The sequence below is a fragment of the Tachysurus vachellii genome, chromosome 5, assembly GCF_030014155.1.
Source record: "Tachysurus vachellii isolate PV-2020 chromosome 5, HZAU_Pvac_v1, whole genome shotgun sequence".
In the NCBI taxonomy this organism is placed as follows: domain Eukaryota; kingdom Metazoa; phylum Chordata; class Actinopteri; order Siluriformes; family Bagridae; genus Tachysurus; species Tachysurus vachellii.
The window spans coordinates 20914554-20934914 of record NC_083464.1 but is presented as its reverse complement, the minus strand read 5'-3'; the positions used below and the strand labels follow the sequence as shown (position 1 = coordinate 20934914).

Genomic DNA, 20361 nt, shown 5'->3' with positions numbered 1-20361 from the left:
AATCTTGTGGACCATCAAACCCACATGTGCTTGTTCAACATCCAATTGCAGATTATATCCCAATTTGCTGTTATAATAAGGATTTCTAGGAAAAATAAGGAAAAATTTTTTCCCCTTAACTATGGGGAATTGTGTACATTTAGCCACAAGAGCATTAGTAAGATTACTTAAGGAGGTCTGGGATGAGGTCAGTGTTCCGGTTCATCCCAAAGGTGTTCACTAGAATTCGGGTCAGGACTCTGTTTAGGCCACTCGAGTTTGAGTTCACCAACCTTGGCCTTAAATTCTAGCATGTTATTGGCCAATGTTTCTCTGTATACTTTCAGTATTAGATATCAAAATAGCAAAATCCTCAATAACTTATCTATGAATGCCTTGAATTTAAAAAAAAAAGGCAGGGGACAGACTTGTAACAGAAAGTATAATGAATCTGTAAGATTTTGCCGTTCTGTTTTATGAGAACATGAAAGATAGAAAAAACATTATTAAAGATGCCACAAAAGTAAATGGGAGGCTAAACTATTGTTCAGAATGTTTCAAACTCCAGCAATGCTGCTGTGCCTGATAGACTTGTGCCAGCACAAGGTCCACACAAAGTCTATCTCACTATCGGCTGAAAATGATTAAAAAATATGTATAAGATTGGTGTCTCTAAAAAACTGGCAACTTGTGCAACAGAGCACATTCCTTTGCCAAAATAAGCAACGAGTTATAAAAATATTGTTGAATGAAAAATGCAGCCTTCCAATTATTCAGTCAAAAGCATGTGCTTCAGCTCCAAATTTCTAAACACAAGAAAAGGGCAAAGAACCGATGGAAGATTCTGATGATACATTTTTATAGGTTATAAAAGGTGATAGACAGTTTTTTTTTTGTACATGGTAATCTATAAAGGGTTAACACTAAAGCACTGTTATTCCATGATAACAAAATTAAATTGAAATGAAATAGTAAATTGTTTCAATTTTTACTTTCAATTTAATCAATTTCATTATACAGGGCAAAAAAATGAGGGTAATTTTAACTGAACTGAACTGTAATTTTTTTTACTTTTAAGTAAACTGTAAAACTTGATGATTTAATACACATATAAGTGAACTTTGCAAAAACAAGTTCATTCCTGAAAAATGTTTTCCTGAATGTAATGATTATTTGAAGAACACCACACTATATGGCAAAATCAATTTTTAAAGCCTTTATGTTTGTCCATAGGCTTTCTTGACCTTTAAGTGTGAAAACAAGGAGGTGTATCTGGAAGAAAGTGCACAGACTGTCAAAGAATTCCAGGCATTTAACAGCATTTTTAAGTGAAGTGCTATTTTTAGAGCTGTGCTGCTTAACACTGTTCTTATAGATCTACTATCTTAGTGTTGGTCTCATATTTGGCCCAATGTACACACCCAGTTTAGATCGTCTTTAATCAAATCTTCAATAACATGGTTTCAGTAATATCTGAACATGGGAGGTGGTCTATAGTATATTTCTCTATACTTAAAAAAAAAACTTTTAAAAGAAATGCTCTAGTTAGAATTAGGGAAACAACAGAAGAATCCTGCATACATTGTTAAAGTTATGAATATAAACTGACTTATGTGGAATTTCTTTTGCTTTTATAAATTTACATAGGAAGGATTTTTTTTTATTATTTTTTGTCATTATATAATGTTTTGGTAATTTGACTCTTGTGCGTTATGCAATCACACACACACAGTAAGGGGGGGGGGGGGGGCACAGAGAGTGAGCTCATCAGAGTGAAGTATGGAATTCTTCCTCAATGTTTTTACCCTCCTTTTCCTGTGCAACTTTTCAGCACAGGGATGTCCAGGATGTCTGCTTTTGCTCAGGCTCCATGCTTCGTGGTCGGTACATATGAAATTCTAAGCACAGATCTGTCTCTATTACAATAATTTCATGTTTGCACCAGAAAATATTTACATCTTCAGAGGCAAATTCAGAATTTGTACAATACTGAGAAAGTATGTAACTGTGAAATTATCCAGATACAATATGAATACTTTTACTAATATATTGTAGCATTTTGTGATGAATTTTATAATACTAAATACAAGCAAAAAGAGTCTTGGCTCAACGCAGACATTGTTGTTAGTACTGGAATATGCTGGCTGACTAGTTCTAAATTGTCTGCTGGGGTGTGTGTGTGTTGAAAGATCTGATGAATCACTGACTGTTCAAAATATGAATACGCTCTCATGATTAAAAGTATTTCTGAAATGTACAGAAACATTATATTCCAATCAGCTTTTAAGTGAGGTTTCAAGATTAGAAAGCAATGGCTAAAATGTTGATTATATGTGATCAATCTCAGAGTGTCTATCTCGGTGTTACAATGCTTTATGTAAGCATTATATCATATATAGTAGACACTTGTGTGAGAACCTGAAATATCCAATAAATAAATAAATAATAAATAAATAAAATTATTAAAGGTCAAACATGCAGTTTACCTTCATATCATTATTCGAACGCACACATTAACACATTTAAAGAAAGTGAGTATATAACTTTTTCTGCAGAACTATAGGGGACAATGTTAGCTGGATTAGAAGAACCAACAGTAAACCATCACACTCACGCCATACAAGCTATGTACTTTGGTGTACACTGCGATACACAATTAATCCCTCCATAAAATCTATATTTATGACATTATAACGTTTATAGTAAGGGGATTTTTATAAGAATTACATGAAAGCTGTGAAAAAACTGAATATTAAGAGGAAAAACAGCTGGCCTGGTCTACGTCGGCGTACTCTACCGTACTAAATAGTGCGCAAAAAGTGAGTACGCCACATATTATAATTATGGTACTCTCTGGTGCTGTGCTCTTTTGGTGCATACTATTAAGTGCGCTAGTATGCGGTTTGGGACGTGAGCCTCGCTTTTTCCATTCTGTTCAATGGCACAGGGCTGCCTAATAAAAGTCGCGTCACTTCCTCGCCCATCCCAACGACGAGGGGAGGGAAAGAAATATCCGAGTCGAGCGCCGCCAAGAAAGTAGCTACGAGGGAAAAACAAGAAAATAGGATTCTCTTCGTTATAAAAGGAACTCTGGACGTGAGGGGATAAAAAGTGTGAATAGGATTAAGGAGTAACCTACATATTTGTCCAAGTAAGTGTTTCTTATTTTCCTCCTGTTTACAGAGTATAATATGTAACTCCAGAAAACTCCTCAGGGGCGCAGTCACCTTTCCTGTCGCCTTCCTTTCTTTAGTTTCTGTCAACTTTCCAGCTGTAAAATATCACAATTTCCTTATTTTTGGAGTCTTTTCGGCGCACAGAAACACTAGCCGGAGTTAAAGAGAAAGCAATATGTTGGGAGGGAAAAGTGTGCTCACATTCCTGACCCACACAACACTAATAATCAACTGCAGGGTAACTTGATACTTTGTTCAAAACATTTTCCCCCCTCTGTATGCGGATTATAATATGTAACCAATAACAGTTACATATAGAGTTTTTAAGTGTGTTTTCGTTCTTTGAAACGCTGTTGAAATTGAACGGTGGAAACGGAGCTGCTTCTGGCTCCAGCTGTTGGTGTTGTCGAGACCGAGCCGTCATCATCCAGGTAACAAAAATGGCGCTTTCAAAACTTAAAAACCGTCCAACACTCGAGAATAAACTAGTTCAAAGTAATACAGAATGATACAGTATTTTCTGGTGTATTAGTGTATCATTATCCCAGGAATGTTTTCGTCTGTACATGTTTGGCTTTATTAGAAATTCGCTTCAGAGTCTAAAGTTCAGTGCGTTTCCACTGTTCCATGTGAAAACTCATTATTAACTTTTCAGAGGTTTCTTATAAGAAGCAAGCTGAGCTTCAGTTCCATTGCAGCGAGCCAGTCGTACAGACTTTAAACGTGTGTCCTAGTTTTTTAGGTTGTTTTCGTTTTCATTTGCATTCTGCTTTTCCTAGCAAGAAAGGTACTTGTTCTATTCTGCTCATCTCAGCTGAGTGGGCCAGAGCGCCGTCTTTCACCAGGACAAATTATTAAACATTCCTCGAGATTGTTTTCATTTTAAAATGAAGAAGAAGGTTAATATCAAAACAATCCGAATAAGAGATGTTTGGAATGGTTTCAGTTCAGTCTGATGTTAGATGAACTGCTTCTAGTTGATAATAACTGGTTATTCTGCATTTTCTGGCATAGTAGATTAATGTTACTAATTAAGATCGTTGTTATCTGGCATTTTACTGGTATATTAAGTTACCACTAAAATAAAAATGATATTTTTTTCCATGAAAAAAAGTCTAAAATATTTAATACTAAATTAATTGTGTGGATTATTATAATACAATTAGAAATGCACTAAACTACTTTGAAGACCTCTAATCTCTAACCTAATGAATTTCAATTACATTTCATTATAACAGCTCTGGAGAGTGGAGAGTTTCACAATATCAATTTGTGTGTGTGTGTGTGTGTGTGTGTGTGTGTGTGTGTGTGTGTGTGTGTGTGGCTTGCTTAAGCCCCGGGGGCAAAATCCAAAACTATGTTTTTGCTTTTCACATGTCTCACAAGTCTGAGCATGGCTTCGGCATCACCTCTCAGTCAGCTCTTTCTCACCCTTGCTGTGCATATTAAGCTTGTCTGCATTGCATCATCATAGTCTGATTTAAATCATCCATATTGGCAGTCTGAGACTGGGAGATTACAACTGTTGTTACAACAAAAAAACAACAGCAATGACAACAACGAAAATGCTAACTGATGACTGATGAACTTGGGTCTCTAGCGTTTAAATAGGCAACAGAACAGCAATGGCATGAATAAAGAGGTGGTAAAGAGTATACACAGATAAAAAAAAGTACAACTGACTTAATTATCAGTTAATTGTCAAAAGGAGAATATGCAAAGATGTCTTCGGGGATGTGATTTGGAGGTGTGGCATTAAAAATGGAAACCTTTTTGCCTTTTTATGTAAGTACATATAACCCTCTTTAAGAGCCATAATGGATGACAGCAGGCAAAAATAGCAACTGGTAACTTGAGAGTGACTGCCTAACTTCTGTTTTATTTTTAATTTCAATGTCAGATCTGTTGTGCTGATTTGATTCTGGATTCTAGATTAAGTTCTGTAATTTAACTGGATGTGATATTCACTCTTGAATTTTATCTCACAGTTCCAATGCCGCTCCACAAGTCGGGCCGGGCTAACCGCCTGGATCCAACCATGATCTCTGCCCCACTTGGTGATTTTCGCCACACCATGCACATCGGGCGTGGCGGAGACGCTTTTGGAGACACCTCCTTCTTGTCCAGTCACGGCCCCTCCAACAAAGAGTCTTTTAAGTCCATCACTTCTCCTGTGGAGACCACTGTCAACGCCACAGAAGGGAGGCTAAATCATGAAGCTGAAAGTAATCCCCCTGATGAACCATTTACAGAACTTCAGCACTCCGAATCAGTCTCCTCCTTTGATCTGGACCTAGACTTGGGACCATCCATTTTGGGAGACGTGCTAGGAGTGATGGATGGACTGGGTTTGGGCGGCAAGTGGACGACAGGCAACGAATGTGAGGAAGAAGTGTTTATATCCAGTAAGAGCAGCGCAGATGGTGGAAAATCACCCAATGGTGCAGCCAGTGGGCTTAACGAGAAGAGGACAGACGGCCTGAGCAGAGGGGAGGAGCATCTAAACGATGTCAACGGAATCAAATCTAAGGGGCTCCGGCCAAAGGTGCGATTTAGCGACAAAAAGGAGGAGATTGTTGGTCGGCAGTTTGTAGGTGGTGACTTGGAGCTGGAATGTGAGAAGGAAACAAGTACAGGTCCAGTTATGGGAATGGAGGTGAGGGCTGAAGGAATGGCTAATAAAGGAGCAGTGAAACCAGAGCTGACGAATCACAGACCAGACATCAGTCCCAGTCCTTCTTCTTCAGTGAGCTCAGAATATGAAGGCATCTCCCCACTGGACAGGAGGAGAGAGGAGGATCATCTGTCAGAGTCGTATTCAGATGAAGAAGGTGTCACAGGAGAGCAGGGCTATACATTTGAGGATGAGTCAGATGATGAGATCGGTCTTTAGGAGTCTGTTGCTGGGTATGTAAAGACCAAGCACAGAAAAGCATGTGCAAAATGCCTTTCTGAATAGCACATAAAGGGAGAAACTACCAAAGTGAAAACGACACTACAAAACAGGAGGAACTCGACTTGTAGTTAGTAGACAAATGTTACAAAACATAAATAGAGGTTAGAAAATGAATCAAAATACTTTTCAAAGCTCAAAGATAAACAACAGTGTCATGAAAAATTAGGTTTTCGGGGGTAGAACTGTAGTATTATAAAGAAATGTCATTTCTATTAGTACTATTAGTTCCACTAACGCCCTAGACAATGGAATATTTTAAAATTTTATATTGTAAAACTGTCTTGATAAACAGTTATAATGGGTTTCATATTGTTCCTATCATATATTGTTAAACTGGGATCTTTTAAGTTTCAAACAATATTACCCAGGAATGTAGACCTGTAATCTACTTTTACTTGTTTCACAAACCACCTTAATACAGGAGGAAAAAGTTTAGCCAAATACCAGTATTCCACAAACATTGGTTCAATATTGTATGTCCTTTAGTGTATTAGTGTTTAGTGTATAAGAAACAGCATATTATTTTTTTAAGTACTATAGGCCAAATGTAAAGTTAAAAGCTGTCATTTACTTAAACAAATTTATTCTAATTATTTTTTTAGTTCTGTTATGAGAAAATGTGTGAATTGTGGTATCTATGTATAAATAACACTATCAGGAAGTATGTTGTCACTAATGTAAAAACATGTCGATTGATGGCGTAATATTCATAGTGGCATTAAAAAAGCCCCTTGTTTGTGCTCTGTGCGTGAGCTCTGGAGATTTTACTGGTGAATTCTGGATGTTCCTGTTGTGGAAAAAACAGTGGGAGGACATTGTGATTCTAGATGGCAGGTGCTCGGTTTACTACGACCGACACAGTTTGAGATAGTGCTTATTGTTATTGCTCTGCTAAACTTTAGGGAGTTTAATGTAATCTGACACACAACCTGGTATCTGCTGTTTAATCTCAAGGTACATGGAGAGAATACAGTATCCTGATACTGAAAGAACATTGACAATAATACAGATGGAAACGCTACTATAAAAATGCTGTTAACTAATTTAAGTGTGAAAAAAGACTTTTATGGTTCTTTTGTAAATTTTCACTGCAAATCTTCACTTCTGATGTATCACCACTTCTATTGCTCCATGCACATGACGTGTGTATCCACTCAAACACTTATTTGCTTAGATTAATGGAAAGGCTGTGAGGATTGTTTAAGATGATAGTGATATTGTGTGCATTAAATGATTAAATGAACGCTGATTAGCAGCACATGCCTCTAAAGAGGAGGATGAAACTTATTGTGCTTATACCACTTTAAATAAATATGTACCGATTTTACCGAAGTTACTTAAATTACATCTATCTCATTTAATAGCCAGTCATTGGAGTTTACATGTCTCATTTTGACCACTTGCCTATTAAAGGCAATTTGTGTGTATTCCCACTGAAATAAAACTTTAGAGCCAAATCAGGATAGCTGGAGAACTGCCTACTGGTTTAAACTGGATTTATTGGGAGGTAAAAATGGACATTATCAAAACTGCATGTCTTGTAAAATTGTTTTTCTCAGAAACAATGTCTTAAATGTTTTCCTTTATAAAATAACCATCTATTCACTTGTAAATACGTCGATAAAATAATTAAACACCTGACAGTTTGTTCTTGGGGTGATGTTCTTTTTGTCCTTAAACATATGAATCACATTTCCATAATATCTCATCTATGACTCTTATGCTTTATGTATCATCTACTATTATTTTGCATAGGTGAGCAAAAGCAGCTTAGACGACATGGTGGATTGAACATCTTTTGTAAATCCTGAAGCCGATTTTAAAGCCACTTCAGTCATTAAAAAACACTTTCTATTATATTCTATTAAATGTTTTAATGACATTATAGCAGATGACTAGGCCTTTCTGTTGAAACTATACAGGCAGATGGTCAAATAGGCATTAGAAAAATCAGATCACACCACAGCTTAGTTTGAAAAGACTTGTTTAGAGCTGCATTGCTATCTGTAAATGCAGTCATAGAGCTGAAATTTTAAGAATCCTGTTAGAATTGTAGCTTAGTTACATTGCTAGGTACTGCAAGCATCCCAGTCTATAAATATTTGGGCCACTGTCATTTTAAAGAAAGGTACCACAACAAACCATTATTTCAAGTTTTTTAAAAAGCTCTAAACTAAAATATCTAGAATATCCAATTCCAAATTTCTTAATTTCTTAAACTTAATTTCACTTTTATTAGCAACCATCAGTTAAATTATAATATGGTCCTGCTTAAACAAAAGTGCCACTTTAAATGCAGGCCTGTTTATAAGATCAACTGTGAATAGCCAAGCAGAAACCAACTCTGCTGTTTGTTTGTTTTTAGCTAATGACAATCAGTTGTAATTAATAAGTTCAGTAAACATTCTGTGATGATATAGTAAAGCAGAAAGAACGAGTACTGCCATTCTAACTAAACTATTTGTCAGGCCAGTTCTGCCTGTAAGATCTAGAAATACTTGCATTTGTGTGTATACCATGGAACACTGCACTTCATTTATGTAATGCTATTGGTATTGACGTTAACTTTCTGATATTGAGATCTGCAATAATAAACATATTCCTTTACTTGCTATTCTTTTGATTTGTCCTTATTTTTCAGTTATCCTAAAAATCCATGTGTGGATTTACTTGTACCACATTCAGCAACATCAAGCACAGTGCAGTGGTGAAACAAGCAAAAGTAAAAATGAAAAGTCTTTCACTATGCTTTTGAAACCCAAGAAAATCTATTTACAAATTCTCACAGAAAAAGTGACAAACTGCAACTGCTTCAAATGGGAGTGAGGGTGTCTAATACTTATAACAGAGAGCGAAAAAATATTGCCTTTAACATCATATCCTGTCACATTTTTTATGTCTTAAAGCCAAATATTAAGTGTTTACCTCATTTATCTATAATGCTCTGTGCACCATCTGTTTATTATAACATTAGGCACTTAAAAAGCATCTGCTGTTGTGACAAGCTGACAAATTAAAAAAAATAATTCTTTAATTAAGAATGTGTACTGTAGAGTGCCTGCTATGTGAACTGAACTTTTGTCTTTCTAGTCAAAGTCCAATGACCTAACCACTATCCCAGGAGGGAACCTCTGTAGACTAAAAAATATATTTTGTGTACTGTAGAGTGCCTTCAGTGGGATTTGAACTTGGGTCTCTTTACAATGTCCTAACCACTAAACCAGTAGAGGACCTTATTAACCCTATTACTTTTAAGTATATTTTGATATATTTTTATTGCACTGTTTTATCTGTGGTTTATAAATTAAATCACTTAAGATTGTGTACTGTACAGTGCCTTCAGTAAGAGTTGAAGTTGGGTCTCTCTGGTCAAAGGTCAGTGTCCTTCTCCACCATCCCAGCACAGCACATCTGAATCATTTCACTAATTAGTATATTTTGATTTATGTTTATTGCTTTGTGGTTTATAATTTAAGTTTATACAGATTATCTGTAGAGGGCCTTCTGTGGGATTGAACTTGGGTCCCGCTGGTAAAAGCACGAGGTCCTAACCACTGTCCCAGGTGAGCACCACAGTAGCCATTGAGTATATTTTGATATATGTTTATTTCTCTGTGGTTTGTAAATTAAACCAGTATTGTAATGTTGAGCGCACTCTTTGGGATTTGGCTCAGAACCCAATGTCCTAACCACTATCCTGGGAGAGCATCTCTGCAGGTTTTGACTAAATTAAATTAACCACTACACCTCAACTTTTAATTATATTTTATTTGTGTTTACTGCACTGTGGTTTATAAATTAAATCAATACAGATTGATCACTGTTGCAAGCCTTGAATGTGGGTCTCTGTGGTCAGAAACCAACAGCCTAACCACTACACCAGGTAAGCACTACTTTAGCCCTTGACTTTTAAGCATATTCTGGTCTATGTTTATTGCACTATGGTTTATAAATTAAAATTATATAGATTCTGTACTTTAGAGTGCCTTCTGTAGGATTTGAACTTAGGTCCAACTGGTCAAAGGCCAGTGTCCTAACCACCTTATGAGGTATAGATTGATTAGGTCCCAAAATCAATTTAGGCTACTAATTAGGTACGTAGTAAGCACCCTATGACTACGTGGTGGTACACCATTCTTGCACTATACCCAAGCTTTCTAAGATTTGAGGGAGAATTTGGGGACCAATCGCCCCCAAAAGTACTGACAGTAGCGGCTAACAGCCCATTAGAGTCACTACTCATTGCCAATCCAGGTCGTGACCCAATAGTCACTCAGTATTATGTCGAAGGGCAACGTGTTAGGAGGTTTACTCTTCAGTATTTAGCAGGAGAATATAGAGTAATAATTAATGAATTTTATGACTCTGTATTGTATTGAGACAGTGAACAGTAGTAGGATGCGGAGAGACTATGACCCAAAGACAGGCAGAGAAAAATCCTTTCGTGTACCATAAAAGTAATTCTCGATAATTGCTGTTGGCTCCCTCTGGTGGCTGTGAATCTTGTGTCCGACAGGTTGTATAGTTAATGGCACCGCAGGATATACTTTCGGAAACCAAGGGTATAAGAACACATTTTTTGGACGAAGGAACATTTAAAGATGAAAGTGGGTTTGAAAGGTGGCAGTCAGAAGAATTAATTACTGCTAAGTTGTGGTACTTAACCAAGTGGGATAACTTGTTAAACTTACAGGTTAAGTTTCCTGAGATTGATTGGACTGAAACGTTTAAGAAACTCTGGGAACCCACACTACTCAGCCCATTATTGCAGAGACTGGTAGAAGATCCAAGTGCTACTAAGGCCACCATCCCTTTGTTTGATTTTATAAAAAAGTAATACAGAAAGAGATACAGAAAGAAGAAGAAGAGAAGAAATGACAAGAGAGTGAAGGGTGTGGCGGGGAGAAACCCCTACACTATGTGTCACATCATGGACTATAAACACGAAGAAGACTGTATCCAAATATAACACAGATGACGTAACGCATACCTCACCAAGATGGACTCAGGAAAACTGGAGGCCACGACAATGGGTGATGATGAAAACGCATTAAAGTTAATCCAAAATTTCCAAAATAAATGGTGAGAAAACACAGGTACAGCCTAGAACCTGAATGAAACAAACCAAGGCCTGTTCAAGCATTGGAGAACGTGGTTGGGTTGAACACCATGCCCTGGGAAACATTCCAAGCTCATGTTGTACACCACATAGAACAGCACAGGAAGAAGAAAATAGAAGATAAAGATGCTACTGAAGCGCTAATGACACAACTGTACAAAACGCAACTAAGAGAACTCACCAAAGCTAGAAGAGAGAAAGAAAAGGCAGGGAAAGCACAGACTTCACTGCAGGCCCCCATGATTAAGGCCTATTTTCATACTAGTACAAGTAAGAAAATACAAGTAATGGTACCTATTACATCCAATCAAACCTAGATGACACAAGCTCAAGCACCTCAAGTTACAACACCTCCATATGTGCAACAGCACACACTGCCTCCAGCACAAACACCTCCTCCCTGTATGATGACTCGTCGTTCTTGCTGATGAGACCCACCACGGTTGTGTCATAGGCGAACTTGATAATATGGTTCAATCTGTGCATTGCTGCACAGTCGTAAGAAAGCAAGGTGAACAGCAATGGACTGAGCACCCAGCCTTGAGGGGCTCCAGTGTTCAGTGTCGTGGTGTTAGAGATGCTGTTACCGATCTAGACTGACTGAGGTTCATCACCACCCTCACTGGACCCAACTGGGTCTTGATGTGCCTCATGATAAGCTTCTTGAAGCACTTCATAACGATGGGTGTGAGTGCAATGGGACGACAGTCATTGAGGCAGGACAGTGTAGATTTCTTTGGGACGGGGACAATGGTGGTTGTCGTGAAGACATCCGCTAGCTGTTCTGCTCATTCCCTGATCCCCCTGTTTATCGGGGGAGGGATGTCGAAGAAGAAGAGGGATGTAGTAGAAGAAACACAGCCTGAAGAAACACAGTGAAAATACAGAAAATACAGTGCATTAAGATACAAGGGGTGGGCCATTATCTGGAATTCTTTTATTTGCTCTAATATACTATCAGCAATTATTTTGCAGTGTTATATCGCAGAATATTTGAATAATAGGACGAAATAAATCTACCTCCCAAGTTAATATTGACAGTTAATATTTCCTTAAGTTAACATTTCGGTTTGATTAATATGCACCTACAGTATCATGCTCAATAGTTGAGATCTTAGCTGGAATTCTTTTTCATACTGAAATACAATATCATCAAAACATTTTGCAGTATTATATCGCAGAATATTTGCATGATAGGATGAAACAAATCTCCCTAGCAAGTTAATATTGAGTTTCCTTATGCTTATAGTGAATTTGGTGAGAATCGGATTTGGGGGAAATTTTCAGCCAAATACACGTAGACCCGTAGCCTTAGCATTTTGAGTATTTTTTTGACAAAAAAATTGACATTGGCTGATCTTTTTCAAACTTGCACTATGTGTAAAGGGGTGTTAATACTAACATAGGGGTTTGATTAATATACTCCTATCATGTTTAAGAGCTGATATCCACCTGGTATTCTTTTTTAAACTTTAATACAAGATCATCAAACATTTTTTATTGTTGTATCACAGAATATTTGCATAATAGAATGAATCTTCTAGTCTTATTAATATGTAATGTAAATGTTGGTAATATCTCATTACCATGTTGATTATGGAATTGCTCTATTATCTTGCATTTTTGACACTTTGCTTTAGAACAACAGAATTACATCATCAAAAAGCAAGATGTAATAAAAAGAATTTAGCGGCACAACATAGTAAACACCTGATTGTCCACTACAGCAAAGCCACAACTGCCTTGCGCAATAGGTACTACGTTGGGAATTCTGTCTAAACATTCTGTTGTTTATGCCACCAGTGCATTTTCCTAGAATAATATACAAACATACAAAGTTTCCACGAAGATATGAACTCGGATCATGGGATTCAATGTACACTGTGCTAACCGTTACACCATGGAATCAAGGCAAGGTAAGTGCTTTCAGCTTTTTTCTAAATCAAGAGCCCAGACAAACAAATTTCACACTGTACTGTTTGTGTTGAAGCGCTATGTCTCCTGCGCAATGCAATGATTGACCATGTTTTTATAAAGGATAGTTAGATTTTGCAACACATAATCTCTTAAAAAGCATCTAGCAAACATCTAATTCCCTTCTACAGCAAATCTTCAAGTGCCTTCCACAATGGAGATATCTATGGAGGACACAAAGTTGTTCCATTTATTTTGACACATCATGTCTAGTCTTCGACAGATTCCACTGAGAACAGACTACTGAATTAAAGCGTTTTCTAATAGTTAATCTCTTCTTAAAGATATATTTGTATTGCTACCTATAATGTTCAACATATAACATATTCCACAACTCATGGAAGTTTAAGAGTCCTGGCCAACCATTGTCACTCTCATGCATAAATTTTGCTCTTTTGCATTTGCTGTGAGCCCCTTGTCTCATAGGTACTACTCAATGGGGCTGAGGCTTTTATCTGAGTGACTCTGAGGCTATTGCTACAGAGTCACTCAGACTATTTCAGTCTGTAGCATTTGCAGTAAATCCCCCAAACTCCCCCAAAAGTACTCATAGTTCCACCATAATGTGATCTCTGCACGCTGGATTCAGAGTTTATGTATTTTCATGTGTTATATAACTTACACAGAACAATTTTCACAGGAAATACTGAATTTGGAGTGCCAACAGGATAAAAAAACAAAATACAGCTCATGAAATACTATAATATTATGACATAAGGTTTTGTTTTGTCACAGTTAATCCCTTATTATACAGTATACCATGGATTTATATGATGTTAGAAGCACTGTCAATGATTTCATGCAATCCATCAAGATGGACCACATAAGTATATTGGCTATCCTGTTAAAACCTAAGCATGAGTCAGAGCTCTCTTTTTCTTTTCTTTTCTTTTCTTTTCTTTTCTTTTCTTTTCTTTTCTTTTCTCTTTTTTTGGTAAAAATACAATAAATAAGACCACTTACTGTACTAAAAGCAAAGAACAAACATCTGTCTTTATGTCTGTAGACATTTTAAAATTTTATTCAAAAACATTTTTGTTTTGTTTAATTATAAACATATTTAATGTTTGTTTTTAACATTTTAATAAATCTATATTAGTACAACATATTAAGTTTCAATTTACTTAATGATTAGTGGATACACAAAATTGAAAAACACTTGCATGAAATCAAGTGCACTAGCATGTAGCCAGCAATAAAATAAAATAAAATATAGTGTAATTAGTACAATTTTATATAATGTTCAGTAACTTATAGGGAGTTGATTATAAATCAACAAAGGATGATTATTACAAAAATACCCTGAATATCTTGGCAAAACCTCCACAAACTTCTTACTAAGGCCACCCTAATATACTAGAAAAATAAATACTTAGAAATTGAGGCGAAAAAACTTCTGTATTTTATGGTCCAATTTCACTTACATCTGAATGGGGAAATTTAAATTACATAACATTGTCAATGCCTTTTAAAGTCACTGAAATCTAGCTAATGCAGTAAACTGATGGTCCAGTATTATAATTTGAGTGTGCCAAATTCCATATGGAAGATGTTGTGATACCAATGTTGTGATTTCTTTTTTATTATCTACAACAGTTTCTACTCTAAAACATCAATATTTAAAAGATATACTGCTCAGCATTTCCTTTTTCTTTTATCAAATAAATGATACTTTTCATACTAAAACATTGTAAGATTGTTTTAGGTACTTCAGATGTAAATATATCTAAACATTTACTAACAATTTTCACCAAAGAACTGAGCTGTGATTAACAGTTTGCATCTTGAAAAACAAATGTTCTTTTTGCTCACTGTGTGACTATACATTGTGTATGCACTGACAAATGATATAAATGCAATAGATAGACGGATGCCATGATTAGGTATTCTCTAACACTGATAACAACAACTGAAAATTCTTTAAGAAAATACCTATTAATGTGATATAAATTACATAGTATAACTGATCATTATTTTTACAATACAATGTTAAATGATAAAATCCCAACAAAACTGAAGAGGCTTTAATTCTGTAAGTCACAGTAATATCAATAAACTCAAAAGGACATCTTAAACAGTGCTGAACATTGAGATTAGTACATACATATGTACTTCTGGATGTGTTTAATGGGATTACATGTCCACTGAGGATCTATTAAGTATATTTATGAATGCAAGATATCAGTAAATGGTGAACACAGTGTACAAAATATCTGAAACTTTTTCTATTATTAGAAAAGAGTTCATCTCCAACAGTGCTGTATACTGGAATACAGGTGAAGGACTGTACAAAAGGATGGTGGAGGTCCTGACAACAGGGATTTAAGTGTACCATCTAGGTCCTGCTTAGCACCTGACTCTATTCATTCACTGCTCTTTGTCTCTCTGAGCAGCCAGTAGGTTCTCATCTTGCCTTTGCCCTTCATTTCGACATCTCCTCTCAGCTCCAGGTGGAAGCAGTTAAATTCCTGCAGCACATCATGTGTGGCCGATGAGACGTGGATCTTCAGTGCTGCCAAAAATATGTAATTACTCCAATATATAGTACATATAAATACAATATATTACTACAATAAAATAACATTTGAATATACAGTACTGTGTAAAAGTTTTAGGCAGGTGTGAAAAATGCTGTAAACAAAGAATGCTTTCAAAAATGGAAGTGTTAAACATTTACTTCCATAAATGAACAAAATGCAGTGAATGAACAAAAGAGAAATCTAAATCAAATGAATATTTGGTGTGACCACCCTTTGAGTTCAAAACAGCAGCAATTCTTCTAGGTACACTTGTACACAGTTTTTGAAGGAACTTGGCTGGTAGGTTGTTCCAAACATCTTGGAGAACTAACCACAGATCTTCTGTGGATGTTGGCTTTCTCACATCCTTCTGTCTCTTCATGTAATCCCAGACACACTCGATGATGTTGAGATCAGGGCTCTGTGGGGGCCATGCCATCACTTCATGCTAATTTGAAGGCAAAAGGTAGTAACACCAAATAATGATTTGATTTAGATTTTCCTTTTGTTTGCTCACTTTGCATTTTGTAAATTGACAGAAATAAACACTCATTATTTGTATTTCTGAAAGCATTCTTTGTTTACAGCATTTTTTCACACATGCCTAAAACTTTTGCACAGTACTGTATATCCTTACTAAATTATAAAGAAATACTGATGCATGTTCTGAGTGAAATTCTAATTAAAATGTAATGTTCATGATGTCTAGATATTTTAAAAACTATAAATGTTCAGAAATGTTTAAATTCAAGTTTAATGGCATTCATCATTGAGGTTTAGTAATACTAACATATACAGTACAGCATACTTTCTTTTACACAGATACTTGTGCAGCTAATGAATAATTATTTAGACAAATACAAATTCAGACTGACCATATCATTAGGATTATGGACCTTTTTTTTGGCCACTAGAGGCTGACATATTTGATTGACCCCCATCAATCTCAATGATAAATGTAGGCGTCTGTGAGCTCATATGTGTAAAGGTGTAGATGTTGCTTTCATATGAGTCTGTGAAACAGCAAAAGTAGAACTTTTTGCCTGGCTTCATGTGTCTTAAAGGAAGCATGTATTGGTAAGTATAGTATGTATTCGAGAGCTTGCTAGTGGGTGGGAATTGTCAAATTACCAGTATGGGGAGAAAATAATTGGGGAGGAAAAAACACATCTGTTGGCCATCAAAGAGGGACTATACCAGAAAGGTGATTCTGTTTAACTTTCATATGCATTTAGGGAAAAATAGGAAGTCTGCATTTGTATTTAAATAAAAGTATTCACCAGCTGTCCATGTGTTAAAATAGGTCTGCAAACAGAATGCATAAAAAAGACAAATACAAATATTTCTGCATGGTTTACATAATTTATTTACAAAATGTAATTATTATGATTATGTATTTCAGGAAATTATTTAACTGCCATCAAATTACCACTTAACCTATAGGAGTGTTAATCATCCTCTACATTTTCTCTTAAAACAGAGAGAGGAGTTCATTTTATTTCACACCAAATAAAATCATAATTCATAATAAATCATAAAAGTCAGTTATAAGTACATATATTTCCAAAAAATGTTTATTTCTTAAAGAACAAAATCCAAAAACTAAATTTATTTCTACTTGAACAAAATCCATGGACCATTTTATATGGAGATTTGGAATCTCACAGTATATCAACTTACGCTCGCCGTTGGACTCCATGCGTGATGATGTATTCACTGTGTCTCCAAATAAACAAAATCGTGGCATCTTTAGCCCTACTACACCAGCACATACAGGGCCTGAAATCCACATTCACACAGACATGCACATGAATATTAAATAGGCAGTGTGGGGTTTCTTCTATGGACAGCAGATCAATACTGGTGTTGATATTAACAAAACTGTTCTGTTAACCAAAATCTTTAACAAATCTAAATTAAATCAATATTTGGTGACTACATTTTATGACACTTTGGCTTCAAACCAGCATACATTTTTACATTTACACACTCTGAACAATGCAAAGGGATTGTGTAAGATCAGAGTCAGTGTATGATTAACCAGTTATAACAAGCAGGTGCTAATGATCATCAATTTCATATGTAGGTTGAAACACAATCATTAACTGAAACAGAAACCGCTGTGTTAGGAAGCTTAAACCTGGGTGAAGAACAGCCAAACTTTGCTACTAAGATGAGGCTGTGGAAGACAGGTTCATGTCAAGGGTCATACACAATGGCAAGATTGAGCCCATCAATCAGACACAAGATAGTTATACTGCATCAGCAAGGTCTCTCCCAGGCAAAGATTTCAAAGCATACTGTGGTTTCAAGATGTGCTGTTTCAGCTATTTTGTACAAAGTACAAAGTACAAAGAAACGGCCAGTGCTGAGGACCGTAGACACAGTCGTCAGCCAAGGAAACGTAATGCAGCAGATGAAAGACACATCATGCTAACTGCCTTTTGACATTGGAAGATTTGTTGTATGTGAATATTTAAAAAACAATAATCAAAAACAAAAAACAAAAAACAAAACAAAACAAAACAAAAAAAACCTGAACAGAGTTTTAGTTCAATATTATCCTGTTTGTAATCTAGTGAATCAATGTTAATATATTCATTGATAGAGATGTAAAAGCACTGTACAAGCGTGTACGCTCTGGATAAGGGTGTCTGCCAAATGCCGTAAATGTAAATGTAAACTATCCACAAACACATAGCAACTAGGGTCTAGTAAAATGGCTGCAGGTGCTCTGGACTTGTTCATCAATAGGCTCGAAAGCGGTACAATAATTCTTAAGGCAACAGTAAAGCATGGTGGACGTTTCTTGCAAGTGTGGGACTGAATTTCTACAAATGGAGTTGGTGATTTTCAGGATTAATGGTAACATAGATAATATCATTAAGAACTATCTTCAGCATAGAGACAAACAACGAGTCCTGAAAGAGATAGTTTGGCCCTCACAGAGCACTGATCTCAAATTCACTGAGTCTGTCCTGGATTATTTAAAGAGACCTTGAAAGAATTTGATGTACAATACTGTACATCTAAACTATTAATTAGTAAATTTTCAGCATGCACAAGAACTTGGATTATTCTCACCACTGTGGATCCCGATGCGCAGTTTTAGCTGCTGGTCTGGTCGATGATGAATCTTAAATGTTTTGACAGCCTCAAGCAGAGCAAGGGACATGCGAGCAATCTCACATGCATGCATTTTTCCATTACGCACCGGCAGACCAGAAACAACCATGTAGGCATCACCAATTGTCTCCACCTACAGGACAACCAAAATATATGTTTGGTGTCAAGAATGGTGGGTGCCGCATATCCAAATTAGACAGCAGCACTCCTCAGGAAAAAAAAAAACATCTATTTGTCCAAGCTACTTAAAACATCATTTTATCACAAACTGATGCAAAACCTAGAATGCTGCACTACACTTAATGTAATAAAAAAAAAAGAAAAAGAAATACATATCAATTTAAACATTATGTTGGTAAAAAGTCTGATTGAAGACAAAAGAATGTTGTGTGATAAATACCTTGTAAACATCAAAGTTGTCAATGATAGCATCAAAACAAGTGTAGAGATCATTTAAGAGATTCACCACCTATAAAAATCATGATAATACATTCATAACAGTGGATAGAATACAAGTGGCATAACATAGACTATATATTATTCCAAATCTTATACATTATGATTAGTCATTCTCATATTCACCTCTATTGTGGATCTATAAAGACGAATAATAAAACTACAAAAAAAAACTAAAAAAGAGATAAATACTTACAGTACTATTGTGGGAATGAAACAATATACATATGACATAGGGATGAATGCAACTTCAGTGTGCGTTGTATACCTGCAGTGGTGTGCTTTCAGCAGACAGGGTAGTAAAACCCACAATATCACTGAAGTAGATGGTGACTGAGTCGAAAGCCTCAGCCTGTACAGTCTCCCCTTTCTTCAGCTGCTCTGCTACTGAGCTTGAAACAAAATGAGATTTTATACATAAGGATCATCAAACACACATGTTTGTACCACAGCATATGAAACATCACACCCACACATATATACACATTATGTGCAAAGGTTAAATTGTCATTTATTGTCTACAGCTCTTTTAATAAATGACAGCCATGAGAATAAATATTTAGTGTAATGCATTTCCAAGACAAAGGGCAGGGAGTTTTAAACTGGTGGTATTTTAGCATTTCAGCATATTTAACAGAGCACACTAAATATTTGATGCAATTTAACCATGTTAGGTCAATAAGTTGTAAAGCAATATTATTAACACATGTATATGTCTAGTCAATGATAAAAAGGCAAAATCAGGTTGTGCTATGTTTATATATGATATCTGTGGTGATGACTAACTGGGGCAGTATCTGGTAGAGTAGGGCTTCTGCCTTGCGTTTCTCTTCCAGGTAAGCCTGCGTTCTCTCCTCCACCAGCTCCTCCAGATTATTAGCGTACTGCTCCATCCGAGACAGGAGGTTATCCAGGATATCTCTGCTGTGTTCCCTGAGACAAAGAAGAAACAACAGTGAAGATGGTCAAGTTTGAATAACTTCAAATAATTTTATCATGTGAATAAGAACACTAAAGCATTCTAAAATTCTTTCAGGTGAGAAAATATAGAACAAT

At 36.0% G+C, this 20361-nt stretch overlaps 2 protein-coding genes across 3 annotated transcripts in view; one reads left to right on the top strand and one right to left on the bottom strand.

Annotated features, from left to right (window-relative positions):
• Positions 1 to 2955: 2955 nt before the first annotated feature.
• On the top strand, positions 2956 to 8723 carry cdc42ep5 (CDC42 effector protein (Rho GTPase binding) 5). Its single transcript, XM_060870378.1, has 2 exons — positions 2956 to 3130; positions 5144 to 8723. Exon 2 carries the CDS (start codon positions 5149 to 5151, stop codon positions 6046 to 6048), a length of 900 nt encoding a protein of 299 aa, XP_060726361.1. The 5' UTR covers positions 2956 to 3130; positions 5144 to 5148; the 3' UTR covers positions 6049 to 8723.
• Positions 8724 to 14334: 5611 nt separating this feature from the next.
• Positions 14335 to 20361, bottom strand: part of npr1b (natriuretic peptide receptor 1b) — a 40834-nt gene continuing 34807 nt past the window's right edge. For both annotated transcript variants that reach the window (XM_060870376.1, XM_060870377.1), the window contains exons 17-22: positions 20092 to 20238; positions 19574 to 19697; positions 19250 to 19318; positions 18808 to 18982; positions 17404 to 17502; positions 14335 to 15716 (exon numbers count right to left, since the gene is read on the bottom strand). In XM_060870376.1, the coding sequence (XP_060726359.1) occupies positions 15568 to 15716; positions 17404 to 17502; positions 18808 to 18982; positions 19250 to 19318; positions 19574 to 19697; positions 20092 to 20238 (763 nt within the window). In that variant the 3' untranslated portion in view covers positions 14335 to 15567. The remainder of the gene's footprint in view (positions 15717 to 17403; positions 17503 to 18807; positions 18983 to 19249; positions 19319 to 19573; positions 19698 to 20091; positions 20239 to 20361) is intronic.

What these genes read in the sequence shown, in the direction of transcription:
- cdc42ep5 (XM_060870378.1), top strand. Translation starts at nt 5,149, where the DNA reads ATGCCGCTCCACAAGTCGGGCCGGGCTAACCGCCTGGATCCAACCATG.